Here is a 22596-nt window from a genome sequence, read left to right as displayed (position 1 = left end):
TTCAAGTAGGCCAGAGTTTTATTAAGTTAATGGAGATTACCCCTCCTCCCATCCAAAACAAACTCAAGCTATTAACACTGAGCTTTGCTATTTCCTCTAGGCTGTTTACCATATTACTAGCTGAACTGATGTTACCTGTTCAAAATCATGAGGCTTTTATTAGCTTTGATAGAAACCTGTAACACAACCTTTGCTTTGGGCCATTTTTCCTCAGAAAAGACCTTTGGATTCATTGAGAGCACCTGTGGTGGTAGCATGAATAGGGTTTAATGGGTGGTTTAAGGATGTGACGCCTACAACTTATAGCATGATCCCCATGCAGTAGTAGTGGCAAATGGTTGACTATCCCCAACTTTCAGTTGTAGCGGGGCATAAGATGGTTGTTCCCGCCCCCATATCACATTTTCTTCTCTGAATAGAACCTTGATTACATGGTGTCCAGTAACCCTAGGGTGGCTAGAGGGTCAAATTGGTAGCATGGGTCTTCAAGCTATCAGCATTTGTGGATATTTTGATTCGTGTTGTGAACCCCCAGATCTGTCTTAAGAATTTAATGGCAGAATTGAAAACCTTTTGGGTCTTTTGTAGGCCTTGTTAAATCAGAGGCATTGCCCACCCAACCAGTGGTACAGAATAAGTGGGAGGTTAACTTATGTTGGGTAGAGGACTCCTTAAGTGTCTGGGAATTAACGTGATCACTGACTGTGACCAAAGTTGTACAGGTCTAATGTTATACCCCTGCTTAATCAACTACAGTGGACATTGGGGAGCTGGAGATCTCCCATGGTCATGTGGGACAGTTGACCTTTTTAAAATTACAATATTTCCACAGTAGCTTTATCCTACAAATACCCTTGAAATTAGTTGGTTTACTTCTTTAAGATCTTAATAAAGGAGTTCTGTTGGGGTGGGAGGAAGCCGAGGATAGCTTATAGGAAAGTCCACGGGGGTTAGGCAAGAGGATGGTTAGTATTACTTGATATTGGGATGTACAATTGTGTGCTCGGATACTGAAGATTGTAGTTTTGACAGGCATATACTCCATAGAGGAGGAAAAAGGTTTGGTCCAAGTCTGGAGCATGTGAAGTATCTCAAACTCCAGCAGTGCTTCCTTATCCATTCTTGTCAAGTGGGTTATATGCACTCCTACCAGCAGAAGGAGACAGAACTATTGAGTAGTGACACCTGTATAAGGGACTGCAACCCTGACCTCAGTATTTCTCAGTCTCCCAGCAGATGTAGGTGAGTTTGCGCAGCTCTGCTCCTATTTGGTTGGGTATGCTGTTTTTGCCCCGTATATTTAAAAAAAAAAAAAAGACTTTGCTCCTTCGAACAATGGTTTGTGTAACAAATCATTTAAAAGAAAAAATGCACCACAACTGGGTCTCGGACTTTGGGCCTCTGTGTCTTTTGGTGTGCACACTCCAGTCTCTGGGTCCCTCCCCTGCTCTCCTGTAGTGAATGCTGTGTCTTGGCCTTCTTCCCTGTTTGGCCTGGGAGGGAGTACCTGCAGGCAGGCCCTTGGATTGAAGAGAGCATGCTGTGACGTGGGGGTGGGAGGGAGAGCAAAAAAAAAAAAAAGAGACGTGTAGAGTGCCAGTTGCAGCTGCTGAGCTTATTTTTGGGCAGGAAACCATAGTCGTGGTAGGAAGCTAGTGACGGGATACAGCATGACCTCCGAGAAAGCGTGCCAGTGTACGGCCTATTCAGCTTGCTGCGTGGTCTCCTTTCACAGCGGTCTTTCATGTATTTGTGAGGAGGCGGTGCCAGAGTTGAGCCCTGACCTGGAATCATCTGCCCTGGTGGTTAGGGGTGCGAGTAAGGCTCTCCAGCAGAGTAAGGAGGTCACGTCGGGGGGAGAATGCTCCAGGCACACGTAGTGATGCAGGCGTGGTTTTGTTGGGAATGTCCACCATGTTAAGTTCATGGGGGCTCAAGGGCTGGAATTCGAGAGAGGGACCATCAGTGCTCTGCTATATCAGGCTTTTGCCTGAAGAGGGGCCTTTCTATGGAGTCTTTGGGGGACCCTCTGGCTCCGAAAGCCCCTGTGAGGGGTCTCTTGGGGCTTTTGGAGTGACAACACCTGACTGTCTCATGGGAAGGACTTAGAAGAAGTTCTTTCCCTCGGGTCAGAGCTTCTGTTGTATGAGGATGCAGATCAGGGGGATCCAACGAGCCTTGTCAGGTTTCTTTGGGGGAGAATCCCTCAGTTGAGCAGATTTTTAGATGCCAAGAATTGGTGGTGGTGGTGTCTGAGCTCCTGCGGGCTCTGAAGCTTTGGAGTATCTCCTGGTGACCAGAAAGGGCAATCAGCTTTTAAAGGGGGTATGCTGGCCGCCCCAGACTTTTCCTTACCACAAGGATTTGTGAGAGCTGGTGGAGAGTGACGGATCCTGGATTCTCCTTTGTGCGTTGGTCAGGCAGTGACTACCAGCTCCCTCTGGTGGATCTGGAGCCCTTTCAGGTTCCTAAGGTGGATACTCTGGTGACGGCGGTGACCAAGAAGATGGCAATACCAGCAAAGAGTGGGGAGGCCCTTAAGGATCCTCGCTGGATGGAGCCTGTCCTGAAGTGCTCCTTTGAGGTCTCAGTTTTGGCATTATAGGCTTCCAACTATGGTGATTACATGGTTCAAGCCTGCTTTCGGTGGACTGACTGACTGCTAGACTCTCTGATGTAGTCTTCCTTGCAGTCTTCTTTGGATGTCATTAATTTTGGAATTTGGCACTGTCTTTTTCTCAGATGCCCTGTACGACTTGGTCCGCTCCTCCGCGAAGAACCTTGCTCTAGTGGTAGCTAAGAGTTGTTTCTATGGCTCCGGAATTGGTCGGCAGATGTGACCTCCAAGGTTTGTTTGAGTCAGCACCCCTAAAAGGGCAGTTTGCTTTTTGGGGATGAGTTGGACTCACAACAAGCTCTTAACTAGCTTCTCCAACTGCTTCTGGAGGGCAAGTCCCAGTTTGCTTCCCGTTCAGGAGGTAGGGGGCGCCTTTGGGAGCTACGGAGGTATCGACCGGGTTGAGGGGTCGGTTCCCAGCATAGTAGTTAACTGGAATAGAGGCCAGGCCTTTCAGTCCTTTCCTTCCTTTCAGGGTAATCAAAGGGGAGGATGCATGGTGCTTCCAGAGTTTCTGGAAGTTTCAGAGCTTCACAATGGTGATCTGGGGGCCCAGCCTCTGGTTGCACCAATCAGCGGCAGGCTGCAGCTGTTTTCCTGGAGGTGGGGTCCATGTGACTTTAGATCAGTGGGTCCTAGATATTTTCAAGAATGGATATGCGCTGGAGTTTTGTCGTTCTCTTCCAGACGCCTTCCTCTTATTTCCTGTCAAGGTAAGGATCGTCCATCAGACCTTGGAGGGACTATTGGCCTTGTGGGCGGTGATTCCTGTTCCTCCAGCTGAGAGGTTCTGAGAGATATTCCATTTATTTCGTGGTGCCCAGAAAGGAGGGTTCCTTACATCTGATTCTGGATCTCAAGCATGTGAATTGGGCCTTGCACGTTTGTCCTTTTCGATGATAAAGATAAAGATTGTGCATCTGTATAAGATACGTTTTTGACTTTTGTGTTTGAACTTTAAAAGTAAAGTGATCTGTGGAGGTTTTCTGCCTATGATGACAGCAAGTACTCCTAGAAGTTAACGGCTTGTGAGCCCAGTAAAATGGAGTCTGTTGAGGCTTTACCTCCATTTGTTTATGACATTGTGTCCTATATCTGCAATTTATGTGGCTAAGAATATCATTATAAGACCAAACAATAGAACGTAGCAGTAACACTGGAGAAAAAAAGTAACCTAATACAAAATTGAAGTTCCAGTGACGATTATTTTCTAATGCATTCTTATTCTTTCCCACGTTGGAATAATCAATTCAAATATCCAATCACTAAAATGTGGTAATAAGGTATAGAATGTTGCGCTACTTAGCTTTAGAATCGGGCACTCTTCATTGTCCGTTCTGATTCTAAAGCTAAGCAGCACGAACGGACAATGAAGAGTGCCCGATTCTAAAGCTAAGTAGCGCAACATTCTATACCTTATTACCACATTTTAGTGATTGGATATTTGAATTGATTATTCCAACGTGGGAAAGAATAAGAATGCATTAGAAAATAATTAAAAAATAATAATAACAATATAGTATAAAAAAAAAGCTATAAAATTGTAAGCTCACTACAGAATGAAGTTTTTTTAGCCCAATGATCGAATCGTGGTGCGTGTCATAAAAGTTTATATAACCGCACACTAAACCCTGGGTATTTTACCCACGGTTTCTGAGGGCTTTTTCTTCATTTTCTAACGAGCACGTTAATCGTCACTGGAACTTCAATTTTGTATTAGGCTAAGAATATCATCCCAGTAATAGTTGTTTAGAGAGGATTGTTGTTTTTCATTGATTCTCCTTGGGTCTCAGCCCAGTGCTTCAAGTCCCTCACTTTGACCAAGGTGGGTTTTTAAAAAAACAAAGCATTGTAACATAGTAGATGACGACAGAGAAGACCTGTACGGTCCATCCAGTCTGCCCAACAAGATAAACTCGTATGTGCTACTTTTTGTGTATAACCTTACCTTGATTTGTATCTGCCATTTTCAGGGCACAGACCGTAGAAGTCTGCCTAGTAGTAGCCACGCCTCCCAACCACCAGCCCCGCCTCCCCCCCACCGGCTCTGCCACCCAATCTCCGCTAAGCTTCTGAGGATCCATTCCTTCTGAACTGGATTCCTTTATGTTTATCCCACGCATTTTTTAATTCCGTTACCATTTTCATCTCCACCACCTCCCGCAGGAGGGCATTCCAAGCATCCACCACTCTCTCCGTGAAAAAATACTTCCTGACATTTTTCTTGTCTGCCCCCCTTCAATCTAATTTCATGTTCTCTACTTCTACCGCCTTCCCATCTCCGGAAAAGGTTCGTTTGCGGATTAATACCTTTCAAATATTTGAACGTCTGTATCATATCAACCCTGTTTCTCCTTTCCTCCAGGGTATACATGTTCAGGTCAGCAAGTCTGTCCTCATACGTCTTGAAATTCAAATCCCATACCATTCTTGTAGCTTTTCTTTGCACCGCTTCAATTCTTTTTACGTCCTTAGCAAGATACGGCCTCCAAAACAAAACCATATAGTCATCCATTTGTTTAAATGTTATAGTCATTTCAGATATAAATACAAGACCACTCTTGCATAAGGAAATACAGAATAGAGGCATAAAATGTAACAATCAAATTACAAATAAAGGAAATATACTATATACTTCTACTCTTGTTAGCCCACAAAAGGAGGGGGGAGGGAAATCAAAGAAAACAGCAGGGAGATAATTAAGAAACTAAACCAAAGTACAAACTGATTGACAGCGGGCAGTTAACATATTTAACTAGACTTATCTTCCAAAGAATCTCATCAGGCACTTAGGTCAAACCTCTGTTGCCCCAGAGGCAACTTTCTTCACATTAAGAAAGGATCTCAGTTGTTGAGGGATAAAGAAAATATATTGTTCATTATTATACTGAACCATACATTTACAAAGAAAGGTCAACTAAAAAACTACGCTCGGAGATTCTCTTGGCGCATTGCTAGAAATAGCATATGCTTCTCCTGGGTAGCCCTGGAGAGGTCTTTAAAAATCCAAATTTTTTAACCCTCAAACATCTTTGAAGCTGTCCTAAAATAAATCCGCATCAGTGAGTTCAAGCCTTGTTCGAACACAAAAGAAACAAGCAAGTTAGGTCTCTCCACCACAGCTGTTGGGAGGTGAGGATAGTGCTGGGCAGACTTATACGGTCTGGGCCAGAGCCGGTGGTTGGGAGGAGGGGCTGGTGGTTGGGAGGTGGGGATAGTGCTGGGCAGACTTATACGGTCTGTGCCCTGAAGAGCACAGGTACAAATCAAAGTAGGGTATACACAAAAAGCAGCAAATATGAGTTATCTTGTTGGGCAGACTGGATGGACCGTGCAGGTCTTTTTCTGCCGTCATCTACTATGTTACTGAATAACTCCTGAGGTGTCCAAACTATCCACTGAACCCAGAGAAGCATCCAAATTAGTTCCCATAGTTCTCACAGATACTGACTCCTCCTTCCTTTTGGGTAAGAAATAAATTTTTCCAATAGGTGGTATTGCTTCCAAAGGATACTCTAACACTTCTGTAAGAGATCTTTTAACAGTTTCCAACGGTGAAACCACACTTATAGGAAAATTTAACACCCGAAGATTAAGGGAATAGGACTTTATATACTATCGTTCTGTTTTTCCAACTACATTCAAAGCGGTTTACATATTATATACAGGTACTTATTTGTACCTGGGACAATGGAAGGTTAAGTGACTTGCCCAGAGTCACAAGGAGCTGCAGTGGGAATCAAACCCAGTTCCCCAGGATCAGAGTCCACTGCACTAACCACTAGGCTACTCCTCCACTCATTCCACCAATAAGAGCCAACCTCATCAGTGATGTCACAATGGCTTGATTGCCTGATACTTGGCTCACTTCTGATATTGTGATGTCATAAGGGAAAGGAAATGGGACTTGATATACCGCCTTTCTGAGGTTTTTGCAAGTTCAAAGCGATTTAGGTACTTATTTTGTACCTGGGGCAGTGGAGGGTTAAGTGACTTGCCCAGAGTCACAAGGAGCTGCAGTGGGAATCAAACCCAGTTCCCCAGGATCAGAGTCCACTGCACTAACCACTAGGCTACTCCTCCACTCATTCCACCAATAAGAGCCAACCTCATCAGTGATGTCACAATGGCTTGATTGCCTGATACTTGGCTCACTTCTGATATTGTGATGTCATAAGGGAAAGGAAATGGGACTTGATATACCGCCTTTCTGAGGTTTTTGCAAGTTCAAAGCGATTTAGGTACTTATTTTGTACCTGGGGCAGTGGAGGGTTAAGTGACTTGCCCAGAGTCACAAGGAGCTGCAGTGGGAATCAAACCCAGTTCCCCAGGATCAGAGTCCGCTGCACTAACCACTAGGCTACTCCTTCACTTGATTTTCCAAATTCTCCATTCTTCTATTTAACACTTCTTTGCCATTAATGGCAACTTGTACTTTAATTTTCCCAGACTTTTCCTTTAATAAGTTAACTTGATCCTCTTCCCTTCCTGTTCTTAGAGCTGCCTTCCAGGTTCCCATTGGCTGGATTCTACCCACATTCTCTGCTGCTAGTTACAATGGTGGCAGGGCAGGCTGACTCACAAGGGAGCCTAGGGAAGAACTAGTGAACTGTAGGTAGAGGTTTTTTGTCGAGATATACTACCCATACTTCTACCGTCTGCACATTAATGTAAAATTCTGCAGACTTCTGTAAAAATCCAGAGAGTTGGCGAACCTAACCTTATGCACACATTTTGCAGGCCCCCAAATGTGCACACGGTATGTTCAAAACTTGACACGGGCTTAACCTGGCCATGCCCATGACAGTATATTGGCGAAACACATAGCAAATGGTAGGAAAACTGATTTGTATTTAACAGAATAGCTTGCAAAGAGAATAAATGGATAGGGAACTTATTTATTTTATAATATACCACCTTTTAAGCACAAGAACATCAAAGTGACTTACAGTAAAAGTACAATTTGGGGGAAAAAAAAAAGCAAATAAAACATTAAACTCAAACAGGACAAGATGCAAATAGGAAAGGTATTAGGTTAGCACAACAACTAAAACCTTAAGACTATGTTTAACGTAAAACCTAGAGATGTGATTGGAGGGGAAAAACAACCAATACAGGCATCATCCTGGAGCTCGTGTCAAGACAAGCAAACAAAAGTAGGTGAAAGATTAAATTCCAATACCAAAAACAGTCAAGCAAAAATCACTGACTATTTAATAACCAAATTTTCAAGGCTTTTAAGCCATCAACTAATCAAAAGGTTGCCGAAATAGTCAAGTTTTCAAGGACTTGGAGTTGAATTTTCCAGTCTCAAATCCAATGGCAAAGTATTCCAAAAATGTGGTGCCAACTATATTTTACTAGAAGAATAAATCCAGAACCTTGAATAGGACAGAATAACCAAACAAAGGAGCTTGTGAAGACTCTAGTCCTCTAAAAGGTTGAGGAATTAATGAGTGCAGGTATTGGAGGTCTACCTGTAACAATGGCTAAATGAACCATTCACAGAAATTGTATATCTAATTCTGGCCGTCACTGGCAACCAGTGTGTTCAGAGCATCAGATAGTTTAATTGCTGTATTTTCAACTAACCCAAACGATTCAATTGAGCTGAAGGAACCTTCCACCAACAGAGAAGGTCAGTAATAGATTCATGACAGAACCAAGGTATTCTTTGCCCTCCTATCCAAAAAAAAATCTCTTAACGATCTAATTTGTCTCAAATAGAAAAGAGGTCTTCACAATCTTTGAGATAAGGGCCAAAAGATAACTTTGAATCCCAAATTACCCCTAGTGACAAAATATCTTTAACTGGAATTGGATAACTTTAGTGGAACAAAAGGCAAAATTTGACTTTTTAAAGATCCACAAAGCTTCAGTTAAAAAAAAAAAAAAAAAAAAGCTTATGTACAATAAGGCAAATAGATATCTGATCTAATTTATACTCAAGTTGTACTTGAAATTGAGAATTCCATGACTCACTTGCAGTAATCAGCTGAATATTGTCAGCATAAAAAGTACTCATAGTAACATAGTAGATGACGGCAGAAAAAGACCTGCATGGTCCATCCAGTCTGCCCAAGACAAACTCGTATGTGTATACCTTACCTTCAATTTGTACCTGTCCTTTTCAGGGCACAGACCATATAAGTCTGCCCAGCAGTATTTCCCGCCTCCCAACCACCAGTCCCGCCTCCCATCACCGGCTCTGGTACAGACCGTATAAGTCTGCCCTCCCCTATCCTCGCCTCCCAACCACCACCCCCTCTTCCCCCCAACTGCTCCGCCACCCAATTTCAGCTAAGCTTCTGAGGATCCATTCCTGCTGCACAGGATTCCTCTATGCATATCCCACGCATGTTTGAACTCCATTACCGTTTTCATCTCGGAAAGTTTCTTGACAAATGATCATTAATCACTAGCCTAAATGAACAAGTGAAAAAAACAAGATCAGAATCAATTTAAAACGTTCCCTGTCTGTGCAGGTCTGCATGTACTTTGTGTTTTCTCTGTGCTTGGTGGTGTCTGTGGGAAGAGGGTAGCAGGAGCGAGGGGCAACTCATAAGCCAGTGAATTTAGGCAGTAAGGGTAGCTGTGGAGGTAGGGCAGTTTGTGGGGTGGCGGGGTAGTGGCAGGAAGGTAGTTTTTGGGGTTGTCGGTTTGTGGGGTAGTTTACAGGATGACGGGGCAGTTGTGGAGGGTTCGTTTGGGAGATGGAGGCAGTTGCAGGGAGTAAGTTAAGGGTGGGGTAGTTTGGGTGTTTTTGGATGTGAGAACTGTGTACAGGGCGGTGAGACAGTTGTGAGTAGCTTCTGTGCTATAGTGGCACTTTTGAGGGGGGGCCAGGTGCAAGGGGGTAGGGACAGTTTGAGGGTTTGGAAGGAATTCCATATGTTGAACTATGCTGCGTTCTGTAACTTCTGCATTTCACTCTTTCTGTGGTACAGAAGCTGGAACTCCTCCCACAGAAATGCAGTAGGCCTGTTTTATTTTTTATTTTTAGAAGGGGGGGGGGCTTATTTCTTTGGAACCCCCAATCAGTTTTGGCCCATTTACAAACTTTTTTTTAGTTTTCCCCTCATGCCAAGTTTCATCCCATTCTGCTAAATTGTTGAGACATTTTCTACCCACTCAACAAGGACCGGTGTTTCGGCCAAAGGGCCTTCCTTAGGAGTCTTTTATGGGATGTAATGTGTGATCTTTGTCTCCTTCACTGTGGTTGTGTGCTGTTCTTGTTTGTGAGGGATTTCTTCTGTTTTGGTCAGTCAGTGTTGGCAACAATAACTGTTCTGGCTACGTGTTCATCACCTGTAAACATCTCACATCCCCTTTTAAAGTTGTCTGAGTTGAAAAGCCATATATCATTTAAAAACTTTTCTCAATAAGGGAGGTGTTCATCCCCCTTTATTGTTGAACTTCTCTATACTTTTGCCAGTTCCACTAAACGCGCTGTAATTGACGGAGAGAGACCTGGAGGGGAGCATAATCGAAAGGGACGTCTAAATAGTTTTTTTATTTGGACGTCCTCGCAGAATAACACCCATCACAAAATAATCTGGGGGAAAACGTCCAATTGCTCTTCAGGGCCATCCTTTTTTGTATGTTCCAGTGAAGGACGTCCATGTTAGGCATCCTCGCACGTCCCGATGCAGGCGGTGGTAATTGGTGCGGCTCTAACAAGTGCTCGTCAGGGACGTCCTTTTTGGACGTCTTTGGCATGCGCAGAGCAGCCAGCATAACGCTTGGCTGCTCTGTGCATGCTCGACTGGCCCACTGTTTTCCGAGGAAATAGAGAATGCAAGTGAGCTACAACGAGCAGCTCATTTGCGTTCCATTTCCTTGATGCATGGCCGTTCCCTACCGATTCGCTATGGAATTGGTAAGGGAACAGCTCTTCCGAGGACTTTAGTGCATCTAGCCCTCAGCCCCAAAATGGACGTGTGGCAATTTTCATTTTGCCACAGGCCCATTTTCGGCAAAAATTTTAAAAAGGCCTTTTTTGCAGGTGTGCTGAAAAATGATTGTGTGCGTCCAAACACGCTTCTACACTACTGGAGGCCATTTTTCAGCACAACTTAGTAAAAAAACAAAAACAAAACAACCCTAGTTCTTCAGTCTCATGTGATCTTCTGTAATTCCATTTGCTTATCTCTTGACAGCTATAACAGAAATTGTAATTATGGGTTCCGCCTGAATGAGGAGTAATAAAATAATTTCTTTCCAGAAGTGAGGGAGATGAGGATATATCTGAAGCCAAAAAAAAGCATAAGATGAGCATAGGAGGAGCTAACGAAGAGGAAGGGATTGTACGGTTGGTATGGAATAGGTGCTCTTTGGTCATCATCTGTTATGTCCTTTCTTTGCCAGGTCAGCAGTGCTGCATTTCAATTCCTTGCCATGAGGAGGAGTACCTGAAACTAATGGTGAACCACTGCTACCCGTGTATCGTTATACTGGGGCAAACCTGCAATGCCCGCTGTCAAGTTCTTAATGCACTTCTGGGCAGCCGGCTTCTACCCACCAACAAGCACACCGGTGAGGAGAATTGTACCAGACGGCGAATCCGCTTCAAACACGGGAAGCAGACGCAGGTTAGCCTAGCACTGCCCCAGCAGTATGAACTAGTACACCTAATGGCAGCCAATCAAGGGCACTGGGTCACTATACCGGAAGAGGACCTCGAAATCCATGAGGACGAGGACCCTGCACACAGACTGGCAGAGCTGGAGGTGACTCTGCCCCACTCGCTCCTGCAGGTAAGTGATTAGCTGTTCTCTTTATGAGTCTGAGAGTGAATCTTTGAACTCCTGAGTCATCAGGTTTATTAAGTTCCGTATTCCACCCTTAAGTAAAACTTTCAGAGCAGTTTTACATTTTAAAATTTTATAAGATAAGTTAAAAGGAGGAGGGTAAAATCAAAAGTCCGTTCAGTGTAGGACAGTTTGAGGCTACAATTAAGATAAGAGATTATAGTGCTGAAACACGCAGGGCTCCCTCAGCAGGAACTGGTCAACCACTGTGTGATCTTGATCAAATTGTTTTAGCATGGATGGTCTCAGTACATTAAGAGAGTGCATTTATTTTAATTTTTTTAAGATATACTGACATTAGAACAAACTTGGGCATCATTGCAGTGTATAATTAGTTTTTCATAACAGGAGGTGCACTGGAAATGCAATTAGGGGTCACGATAGGAAAGGGAAATTGATGTAATAGCATTTTACCAAGACCAATAAAGAAACAGGACAAAAGGGATGAAAGGCCTGAGAAATCTTGGCCAGACCTTTGCCTTCCAACATATGTTCCAGTGGAATCGGCCTTCTGAAAGTTTGTTAGGGGTAAAGACAGGTCTCATTCTGGAAGGTGGAAGAGTAGGTGAAAGGTTGGCATGCAAAGATTAGCTACGCTTTGGTTATTCCTTGTAGTTCAACATTTTATAAATGGAGCTAAAATCAAAATGTAGAACTTAGCATGAAATCAGGGAAAACTTTGCAAAATACAGCAGTCAGGCTTCTCTGTTTTGCTATCACTGTAGGTGTAACGCTTGAAAGGGGAAACTCCTAACAAATTTACTATAATCTAGTTATTTTATTTATTTAACACATTTATACCCCACATTTTCCCACTAGTTGCAGGCTTACACAATAACAAGGGTATGCTACAATATCAATAAGCAATGTCATAATAAACAATGTCGTAGTAAAAATTGTGATCGTAAACGTATCGTCTAAAACAAGATAATAAAATATAAAAGAAAATTATCAAGGTCCATATATTTGCTGTAACAGATATTAAATAAACTAAGTAACGTCTGGAAGGTAGGCCTTCTTGAACAGGGTGGTCTTCAATAGTTTCCTGAAGTCTAGATGATTCTGAGTTGATCTTAAGGATTTAGGCAGTGCATTCCATAGTTGTGTTCCCAAGAAGGAGAAACTGGACGCGTAGGTAGATTTGTACTTGAGGCCATTACAATCTGGGTAATGTAAGATTAAGTAGGATCGAGAACTGGAACTATTTCTGAATGGTAGATCTATTAAATATAACATGTATCCAGGAACTTCACCGTAAATAATCCTATGAATCAAGGTGCAGATCTTAAAGGCAAAACGTTCCTTGATAGAAAGCCAAGGAAGAGCATGAACCTTTCAATGCCTTGATATTGAGAAATGGTCTAAGATCTTGTAATACGGTAGACTTTGGCTCCACCTCTTTCCTCAATCGGTGCTCAGCACCACTCCAATTTGGGTCTGGGTTTGTAGGAGTGCGAGCAAAGTACCTAACATCAAGGAATACATTTGATTTATGTAGGTCAACTGGGAGCTAGATAGCTGGGCTCAGCTGTTCACAGCCTCTGTGCGGATTTCTCATGATGGTGACAAAGGTTGCTTTGTCTGCCTTGTGCTATATTTGGGATGACTTGGAGGAAAACAAATAATTCATTAGAACAGAGGTGGCAGAAATGAAAGGAGTGCTTGCAGACTTCAGCTGCACAGAAGTGGGGTTTGTATTTGGGCTGTAAAATCTGAGGCAGATCTTTTGTTGGGTCCTGAGAACACTGGTCAAACAGCCCAGCTATGCCTCGTTGACATCAGTGGTTACAAAACTTGTTCTGGAGGTACCACTGAAGATGCACAATTTGTGGTGCTCTACTGCATGCAGATTCTGTAGTGAATCTGTGGTGAAACTGAAAACTATATATATCAGATCTGAGCACACTAATTAGTGCTGTGTACATGTGTGGGATGTTTTGGGTTACTGCAGATGTGGAGTTGGGGTCTTGATAGATGTGATCCTTGATAACTGTGATTCTTGGTGACTGTGATTGTAGATTTAAAATTGTTATTGCCTTTATTTCCTTTGTAACTTATCTCAAAGCATTTAACATCTTGCACTAATTTTATTTAATACCATCAAACTGTAAAAATTGGTACCAACATTTAAGAAACATAACCAACAAGTGTTTCTATTTACTTTACCCTCTATTCATTTTACCCTTTAATAAAACCTTTAATATATTTTTTTTTGCTAAATCCCTTGGTTGTGTGGAGTTTATTTGGGAACCCTATTTAAAACTGTGACACTCATATATTTATTTCTTCAATTATTCAAATTTACCTGCTCCACGACTAGGGGGTTTACAAGAATGTAAAAATATGTAAAAATGTAGTGAGGAGTGGCCTAGTGGTTAGGGTGGTGGATTTTGGTCCTGGGGAACTGAGTTGGATTCCCACTTCAGGCACAGGCAGCTCCTTGTGACTCTGGGCAAGTCACTTAACCCTCCATTGCCCCATGTAAGCCGCATTGAGCCTGCCATGAGTGGGAAAGTGCAGGGTACAAATGTAACAAAACTAAAATAGATACTATTGGAGATTCTACATGGAATGTTGCTTCTATTGGAGATTCTACATGGAATGTTGCTACTATTGGAGATTCTACATGGAATGTTGCCACTATTGGAGATTCTACATGGAATGTTGCTACTATTGGAGATTCTACATGGAATGTTGCTATTCCACTAGCAACATTCCATGTAGAAGCCTGCGCGGCCACATTGGTCATCTGCAAGGGCCGACTTCTACATGGAATGTTGCTAGTGGAATAGCAACATTCCATGTAGAATCTCAAATAGTAGCAACAGTGGAGGAGTGGCCTAGTGGTTAGGGTGGTGGACTTTGGTCCTGGGGAACTGAGTTCGATTCCCACTTCAGGCACAGGCAGCTCCTTGTGACTCTGGGCAAGTCACTTAACCCTCCATTGCCCCATGTAAGCCGCATCGAGCCTGCCATGAGTGGGAAAGCGCGGGATACAAATGTAACAAAAAAAAAAAATATGCACGAGGAGTCCTGAGAATCGGATGGGCTTGGCTTCCTCTGGGACAGATTTCCATTTCTGTGGAAGATTTCTAAGTATCTTCCACCCCCTGCCTTTTGGTTCTGTGCTAATGGTTTGCTTGGTCCACTGCTGTATTGACAGGGGAAGTGTGTGCTTAGACTGGGCATAGTCAATGTTCTGTGGCCCTGTATGTACAGAGCTGAATAGCTGTATTTCTCAGATCTGGCTCTGCTGTTGCTGGAGTGTACAGCTAGGTAGACATAGTAGATGACGGCAGAAAAAGACCTGCATGGTCCATCTAGTCTGCCCAAGACAAACTCATATGTGTATACCTTACCTTGAATTTGTACCTGTCCTTTTCAGGGCACAGACCATATAAGTCTGCCCAGCAGTATTTCCCGCCTCCCAACCACCAGTCCCGCCTCCCATCAGCGGCTCTGGTACAGACCGTATAAGTCTGCCCTCCCCTATTCTCGCCTCCCAACCACCACCCCCTCTTCCCCCCAACTGCTCCGCCACCCAATTTCAGCTAAGCTTCTGAGGATCCATTCCTTCTGCACAGGATTCCTCTATGCATATCCCACGCATGTTTGAACTCCGTTACCGTTTTCATCTCCACCACCTCCCGCGGGAGGGCATTCCAAGCGTCCACCACCCTCTCCGTGAAAAAATACTTCCTGACATCTTTCCTGAGTCTGCCCCCCTTCAATCTCATTTCATGTCCTCTCGTTCTACCGCCTTCCCATCTCTGGAAAAGATTCGTTTGCGGATTAATACCTTTCAAATATTTGAACGTCTGTATCATATCACCCCTGTTCCTCCTTTCCTCCAGGGTGTACATGTTCAGGTCAGCAAGCCTCTCTTCATACGTCTTGGAACGTAAATCCCATACCATCCTCGTAGCTTTTCTTTGCACCGCTTCCATTTTTTTAACATCCTTCGCAAGATACGGCCTCCAAAACTGAACACAATACTCCAGGTGGGGCCTCACCAACGTCTTATACAGGGGCATTAAAACCTCCTTTCTTCTGCTGGTCACTCCTCTCTCTATACAGCCTAGCAATCTAGGTAATTCTGCACACATGAACTGAAGTCGACCAGTAATTTTGCATCTGTTGCATTTTAATTTGTTGCTTTGGTGTCTGAAAATAAAGTAGATAAACTTCAATCTTGTTTCTCCTTACCCAGTAATCTGCCTCTGGTTACATCCTCTTCCTTCTGGAGAGTCCTGCTTACTTCTAACCATGAAGTGGCAGGTACAGCTCAGGCCACATTGCTGCTCTTATCTGCCGTCTGTAAATATGAAGGCACGAGATTTCACAACTGTCCTTTCACCACAGGGTGAGGTGTATGAATTCTACTCACATGGCCTCTGCAATGCAAGGGGCCCAGTTACAGCTGCTCATAGATTTTCTGAGTTGGACCTCTCCAATCAGGGGCAGGGGCTTAATGTGAACTTCATGTCACTGCATAGCATGCTAGTATGTTAGAACTTAGCAGACCTTGGGTGGTTCGTGTCTCAAGGTTGTATGTAAAGACTGTAGATAACCCAAATAGCTTGGGTGGTTGGTGTACAACTAGTTTTGGCTTAGGTTCTATTCCAGGGCTTTTCATGCCTACCCTGGGGACCCCACAATTGGTCTTCCATATCTCCAGTGGAAATAACGTATTCAGCATGGATATTTAAAAACCTGGCTGACTGTGGGGAAGCACCTTTTTTTTTTAAATCCCTTTTGAGGAAGTTAGCTCACCTATCATTAACCCCCCTCCCCCTCCCCAATTTGTATTGAAATATTTTGAAAGTACTTCAGAACAGACTTTTACGTTGTATATAACGTGTCTGAGGTGCTATATCCAGTCTAGGTGCATGCATATAGCCAGCCGCCTTTTACCATTGCTGGGAAGGTCTAGAGTTATGCTGTAATTAAATGTTCTGATGCTTGTAAAGCAGAGCCAGGACAACCTGGTAAGCACTGCATGGAAGGGGGGCCCCCAAAAGCTTTTACTGGCCCTGAGGGAGCAGTAGGAAAGGCATCAGACCACAGGGCCTGGGCTGAATTTTTTTCCTTCTCCATCCTTTCTATTTGCCTCAGGCCCATAGCAGCAATCGCAGCAAGCACCAAAGAGCCTTAGAGCCTGTGCGCTTAAAACGGCCCTGCCCCCTCTGACATGTCAAGTACTGGATGGAGGGGGCAGGGCCACTGCGACTGCGAGCTCATGGGCTTTAAAAGCACTGAGGGGCCACTTGTGATTACTACATTCATTGCTGCCATGGGCCCAGAGAGGTATGGTGGTGGCAGCAGAAGGGAGGGTGATAGGTTTGAAGGGAAATGCTGGATGGGAGAAGGGGGACATAATTTGGACAGGGGATAGGAAGAAGGTCATGGCTGGATGAGGTAGGTAGGAGGGTAGTGGAGAGAGAGGTAAGAGAAGCTGCTGGTGAGGGGAAGAGAAAGGGGGTGATGGTTGGAAGGTGCCAATTTGTAGGTTGCAGGAAGGTGCCAGAAACCCTAGTAGCTGTCCTGTTAAATCCTTTGCAGAACTGTCATAAGTAGTCGCCAAACCTTTCTTTGCCGTTAACTAATCTGATTCAGTTGAGGTAGGTAAACATAATTTTTGTGGAGAGCTGACTATGAAATACCACACAAGTATGACAGTGCGTTATTCAGGAAGAGTAAGTAGGGCAAAACCTAAAGTGTTTTGGGTATCAGCATTTCAGAAACATGTAAACTGTTTTCTCAGGTGAGTAAGGCATTCATTTTAACTTGTGGTATTTAAATTTGCCTTCCTGTGTGTTGTGATTTTTTTTTTTGCTTAGATCATGTGAAATTTAAGTGCTGATAAACATTTAATAGAAAAATGAACCAAGAGCCTATGTAATTTTTGTAACAGAAGTGAAACACTATTTCCTGGCATTGCTGTGATCCCAGAAATCGTAGGCAAACAGTCTGCAAAAGCCAGACCAGCAGAGTGGTGGGCAGACCAAAAACGGACCAAAGCAGGCCAAGGTATAAACAACACTGGAGGGGTGAAAACTGCACCTGACCTGGCCAAGGTTTGCCTGGAATGGGCTGCCTCGGCGGCCATTAATTGTTGCTTATTATTTTAAGCAATTGAAAACATGAGGACATAAGGATTAGCCATACTGGGTAAGACCAGTGGTTCATTTAGTCCAGTATCCTGCTTCCAATAGTGGCCAATCCAGGTAACAAGTATCTGGTAGAAACCCAATTAGGAGCAACATTCCATGCTACCAAGCCCAGGACAAGCAGTGGCTTCCTCCATATCCATGTCAGTAACACTGTGGACTTTTTCCTCCAGGAACTTGTCCAAACATTTTTTTAAACCTAGATATGCTGACCGCTGTTACCACATTCTCCAGCAGCGAGGTCCAGAGCTTAACTATTCTTTGAAAAAATATTTCCTCCTATTAAAAGTATTTGCATGAGATTTCATTGAATGTCCCCTGGTCTTTTCACTTTTTGAAAGAGTGAAAAATCAAATCACTTCTACTCGTTCTACACCACTCAGGATTTTGTAGACATTAAACATACCCCCCCCCCCCCCCCCCCCCCCCCAGCCATCTCTTTTCCAAGCTGAAGAGCCCTAACCTCTTTAGCCTTTACTTATATGGGAGGAGTTCCATCCCCTTTATCATTTTGGTCACTCTTCTTTGAACCTTTCCTAATTCCACTATTTCTTTTTTGAGATACGGTGACCAGAATTGAACACTAGACTCAAGGCGAGGTCGCACCATGGAACGATACAGATGCATTATAACAATCTTGGTCTTATTTTGCATCCCTTTCCTAATAATTCCTAGCATCCTGCTTCTTTTTTGTCTTCTGCCGCACACTGGGCAGAAACTTTCAGGTTCTTGTATACAGGGATACCTAGATCTTTTTCTTCAGTGCTAACTTCTAGGGTGGACCCTAGCATCGGTAACTGTGATGGATTATTCTTCCCAATGTGCATCACTTTGTATTTGTGCAACAATAAATTTCATCTATCATTGGTTGGCCAGTCTTCCAGTTTCCTAAGGTCTTCCTGCAATTTTTCACAATCCACATGCGTTTGACAATTTTGTATAGTTTTGTAACTGCAAATTTAATCAGATCATTTATAAGTGTGTTAAATCGGTCCCAGTACTTATGTAGTACACATCCCTGCAGCTCTCCACTAGTCACCCTCCTCCATTGAGAAAAATGGCCATTTAAGCCTACTCTATTTTTTGTCCAATAACCAATTCCTACTCCACAGAAGGACATTGCCTCCTATCCCATGACTCTCTAATTTTCTCAGGAGTCACTCATGAGTAACTTTGTCAAAAGCTTTCTCCGAGGATAAGCGGGCTGATTGTTCTCACATGTGGGTCGGCGTCCACGGCGGCCCAGGAACTGAGATTTTTCCAGTAAAATCCACAAAGTTTTGCGACAGACTCCAGAGCGCGGGACGGACGCACTGCGCATGCGTGGCCATCTTCCTGCCTCAATTTTTCTTTTTCCGAGGTGGAGAGTGGCTGCGTGTCGGTCTCTCTCCCTCAGGCCCAAGAAAAGACTTAGGCGTCCTTCGCGTTGTTCTTTAGCGCTTTCTTTTTGTTTTACATTGCCTTTTTTGTCTGTCTTTTTTCCAGTACCAAAAAAAAAAAACCCACTATAGAAGAGATTTGCAAGGCTGTGACGTGGTCATCAGTCCACACATTCACCTCTCATTAGTGCCTTCAGCAGGATTCCCGACACAACAGTCGGTTTGGGCAGTAAATCTGTTTGGGGTGTAGAATCCAACTCCACCCCCCCCCCCCCCCCCCAGGCTGCACTCTCAGATGTTTCTTCGTAGGTCAATCTTTGTTTTGTCCTCACCGTTGCGAGGCCCAATTGACCATTATTCATTGTTTTGAGTGAGCCTGGGGGCTAGGGATACCCCACATGTGAGAACAAGCAGCCTGCTTGTCCTCGGAGAAAGCGAAGTTACTTACCTGTAGCAGGTATTCTCAGAGGACAGCAGGCTGATTGTTCTCACCAACCCGCCCACCTCCCCTTTGGAGTTGTTTTTTTTATTCTTTCTTTGCTTTTGATATAACTGAGGCGGGAATGGAGGCGCGCGGCCGGGAAGATGGCCGCGCATGCGCAGTGCGTCCGTCCCATGCTCTGGAGGCTGTTGCAAAACTTTGTGGATTTTATTGGAAAAATCTCCGTTCCTGAGCCGCCATGGACGCTGACCCACATGTGAGAACAATCAGCCTGCTGTCCTCGGAGAATACCTGCTACAGGTAAGTATCTTCGATTTCTGAAAATCTAGATACACTACATCCACCTGCTCACTTTTATGCACGTTTGTTCAGGCCTTCAAAGAAATGAGGCAGATTGGTGAAGCAAGACTTCCCTTGGCTGAAGCCATGCTGACTCTGTCCTATTAAACCATGTTTGTCTAAGTGTTCTATAATTTTATTCTTTATAATAGTTTCCATTATTTTCTTTGGCACTGAAATCAGGCTTACCAGTCTGTAATTTCCCGGATCTCCCCTGGAACCCTTTCTAAAAATTGGCGTGTTATGTTTTTCCTCTTTCTTTATACATATCCAACAAAATGGGAAAATATATATGATACTGACATATTGCTAAATTGTGATATTTGTAAATCAAAAACAAACTTGAACTATGGAATGTTAAAGTTGTTGAATTATCAATAATAAAAATGTTGAAATATACATATCCAACAGTCTGCTAAAACTTTATTTCTTTCAGATATCACCAACATTCATTCCTTCCTTTCCAAGCACGTTACCAAAACTCTTATCCACTCTCCCCCTCTTGTTTAGATTAATGTGCTTTGCTCCTCACATCTCTCCCCCTTCAACCTATAAAATTCTACTGCACAATTTGTCTTCCTCTGTTGTTGCTACTCATATAATCCCTCTCAAGTCACTTCATTGACTCCATTCCCACATAGACTCCTTTTACTGACTTACAAGTGCATTCATTCTGCAGCTCCTCAATATCTCTTCTCACCTCTCTCTCTCTACATCCCTCCCCAGGAACTGTTCATCAGGAAAGTCACTCTTATCTGTATCCTTCTCTTCTCTGCTGCTAACACCGGACTCTGTTCCATCCAACTTGTTTCACTGTAGCCCTGGAAAAGACTTCCTGAGTCGGGATGTCATTCTGCATCTCCGACACTATTCAAACCAGGCTAAAAGCCTACCTTTTAAAGATGGCTTTTAACTCTTAACCCCTTATTCACTTGTTTCTTATCTATGGTGTTAATCATTCCCATAAGTGTAACTCCTGAATCCCGGATTTGTCCTGTTTGTCAAGCAGGGACTCTCTCGTGTTTGTGTAGATCTTGTAGTTGTGGATCTAGATTGAAAACTGACACAATCGATCCCTACTTACTTCATAAAGGTAGTTAAGAAATATCATTAAATAGGTTCCCCAAATACTGGTCTAGAATTCATTTTAGCTTAGATTTGATCTCAGATATTCAGGAAGAGCCTTGCCTTAAAGGATTAATTTTATTGAGCTTTGAGATTTTTTTTTTTACAAGTTTTAATCATTTTAATCAGATTTGTTAAAACAGTCTTTAAATTTGCACATTCACACCTTTATAAAGCCTAATGTGGGTAAAAATTGGCAGTTTTTAGCATATACACTGAGAGCTCAACTGGATTCTTGCCAGAAAATATGTAATACTGACACGGTGACAGTACAGTACTCAGTAGTCCTATGAGTTTTAGTGTTGCGTGGAGAGCATGCCCTGTGCTTGATTATGACTTGGTTGGGACAGGGGATGTTTTCAGGTGACACAGCTCGTACTACAGTGTTGACTCCTTGGTCATTGTGTCCTAAAGTACAGTCTCCAGAATTTTTTGGGTTCATTGTTTTGTTCAAGGCAATTGTCTAGAATGCTGGAGCATAGGCAACTGAGTGGACAGGCTCTGGTGTGGACTAATAAGCTTCAGTTCTTTAAGGTTTACTTTCCTCATTAATTACGGACTAAACTTTTGAGTGGATAAAATTTATTTTCAATACCTTCATCTTGATTGGGTTAACTGATGCATATTGTGGTGTTTCTTCACATGTGGCACATTAAGCACTCAAAGCCAGCGTTAACACAGCTCTACTGTTGCCTTTCCCTCTCTAGGAAGTGGACATTGTGGTATCACCTTGTCGAGGATTTCAGACAGCTGAGGACACTTTGGACAGTTATCTTCCCCACATCCAGCCAGTTGTAATGTTTGCTATCTGCAAGGATAAGCTGTCCGAAGTAGATGAAAACGAACTTAAGGGCATTGAAGAGAAGTTCTCTTCTCTCCCGATTTTCTTCCTTAAAGTTCCATCTTTTGACTCGGAGTTGATTGCTCCCAGGGAACCCGAGAGTGAGCGTTCCCTTCTGTACTATCAGCTGCAGGACCTGGGTTACTTAAAGAGCAGCAGCGCGACTTCCGTTCCTGGAGGCGAGCCGTGTAGCCTGCTGGTGGAACAGTTTGAGCAGCTGCGACGCCTGTGCCTCTTCTCCAAGCAGGTGCTGCAACAGCGCCTAGTGAACGAGGCCACAGCCCTGAACAGAGTCCACTGCCACTGGCTGGATATCTTTATCAATCAAGCATTTGACATGCAGCGGGACTTGCAGATCACCCCCAAGCGGCTGGAGTACACCCGAAGCAAAGAGAATGAGCTCTTTGAGTCCCTAATGAGTATTGCTGATATCAAGCAGGAGGAGATGAAGGAGATGATTGTAGAGACCCTCAACTGCATGAAGGAGGAGTTGCTGGAGGATGCTGCCACCATGGAGTTCAAAGGTCAGACTGCTTAAATGCAGTTGTGCTCTGCTTACATAAGTACATAAGTAGTGCCATACTGGGAAAGACCAAAGGTCCATCTAGCCCAGCATCCTGTCACCGACAGTGGCCAATCCAGGTCAAGGGCACCTGGCACGCTCCCCAAACGTAAAAACATTCCAGACAAGTTACACCTAAAAATGCGGAATTTTTCCAAGTCCATTTAATAGCGGTCCACGATAGCACATACTTTGATTCTGTAATGCATAACTTTCAAATGAGCAGTTTGAGGTTTGGGTGTTTAGCATCACAATTGGAGAATGACCCAGGGATAAAATTTGTCCCCACCCCTTCCCCCCCCCCCCCCCCC

At 43.6% G+C, this 22596-nt stretch overlaps 1 protein-coding gene across 2 annotated transcripts in view; it reads left to right on the top strand.

The window, feature by feature from the left end:
* DSTYK (dual serine/threonine and tyrosine protein kinase) overlaps window positions 1-22596 on the top strand; it is a 46825-nt gene that overhangs the window by 10144 nt on the left and 14085 nt on the right. Inside the window, exons 2-4 of one of the 2 annotated variants that reach the window (XM_030220793.1) lie at window positions 4639-4647; window positions 10985-11373; window positions 21590-22247. In XM_030220793.1, coding sequence (XP_030076653.1) covers window positions 4639-4647; window positions 10985-11373; window positions 21590-22247 — 1056 coding nt within the window. The remainder of the gene's footprint in view (window positions 1-4638; window positions 4648-10984; window positions 11374-21589; window positions 22248-22596) is intronic. The other variant, XM_030220794.1, reaches the window with a different exon arrangement.

The sequence above is a fragment of the Microcaecilia unicolor genome, chromosome 12, assembly GCF_901765095.1.
Source record: "Microcaecilia unicolor chromosome 12, aMicUni1.1, whole genome shotgun sequence".
NCBI classification, from domain to species: Eukaryota; Metazoa; Chordata; class Amphibia; order Gymnophiona; family Siphonopidae; genus Microcaecilia; species Microcaecilia unicolor.
This window is presented reverse-complemented; position numbering and strand designations above follow the sequence as displayed.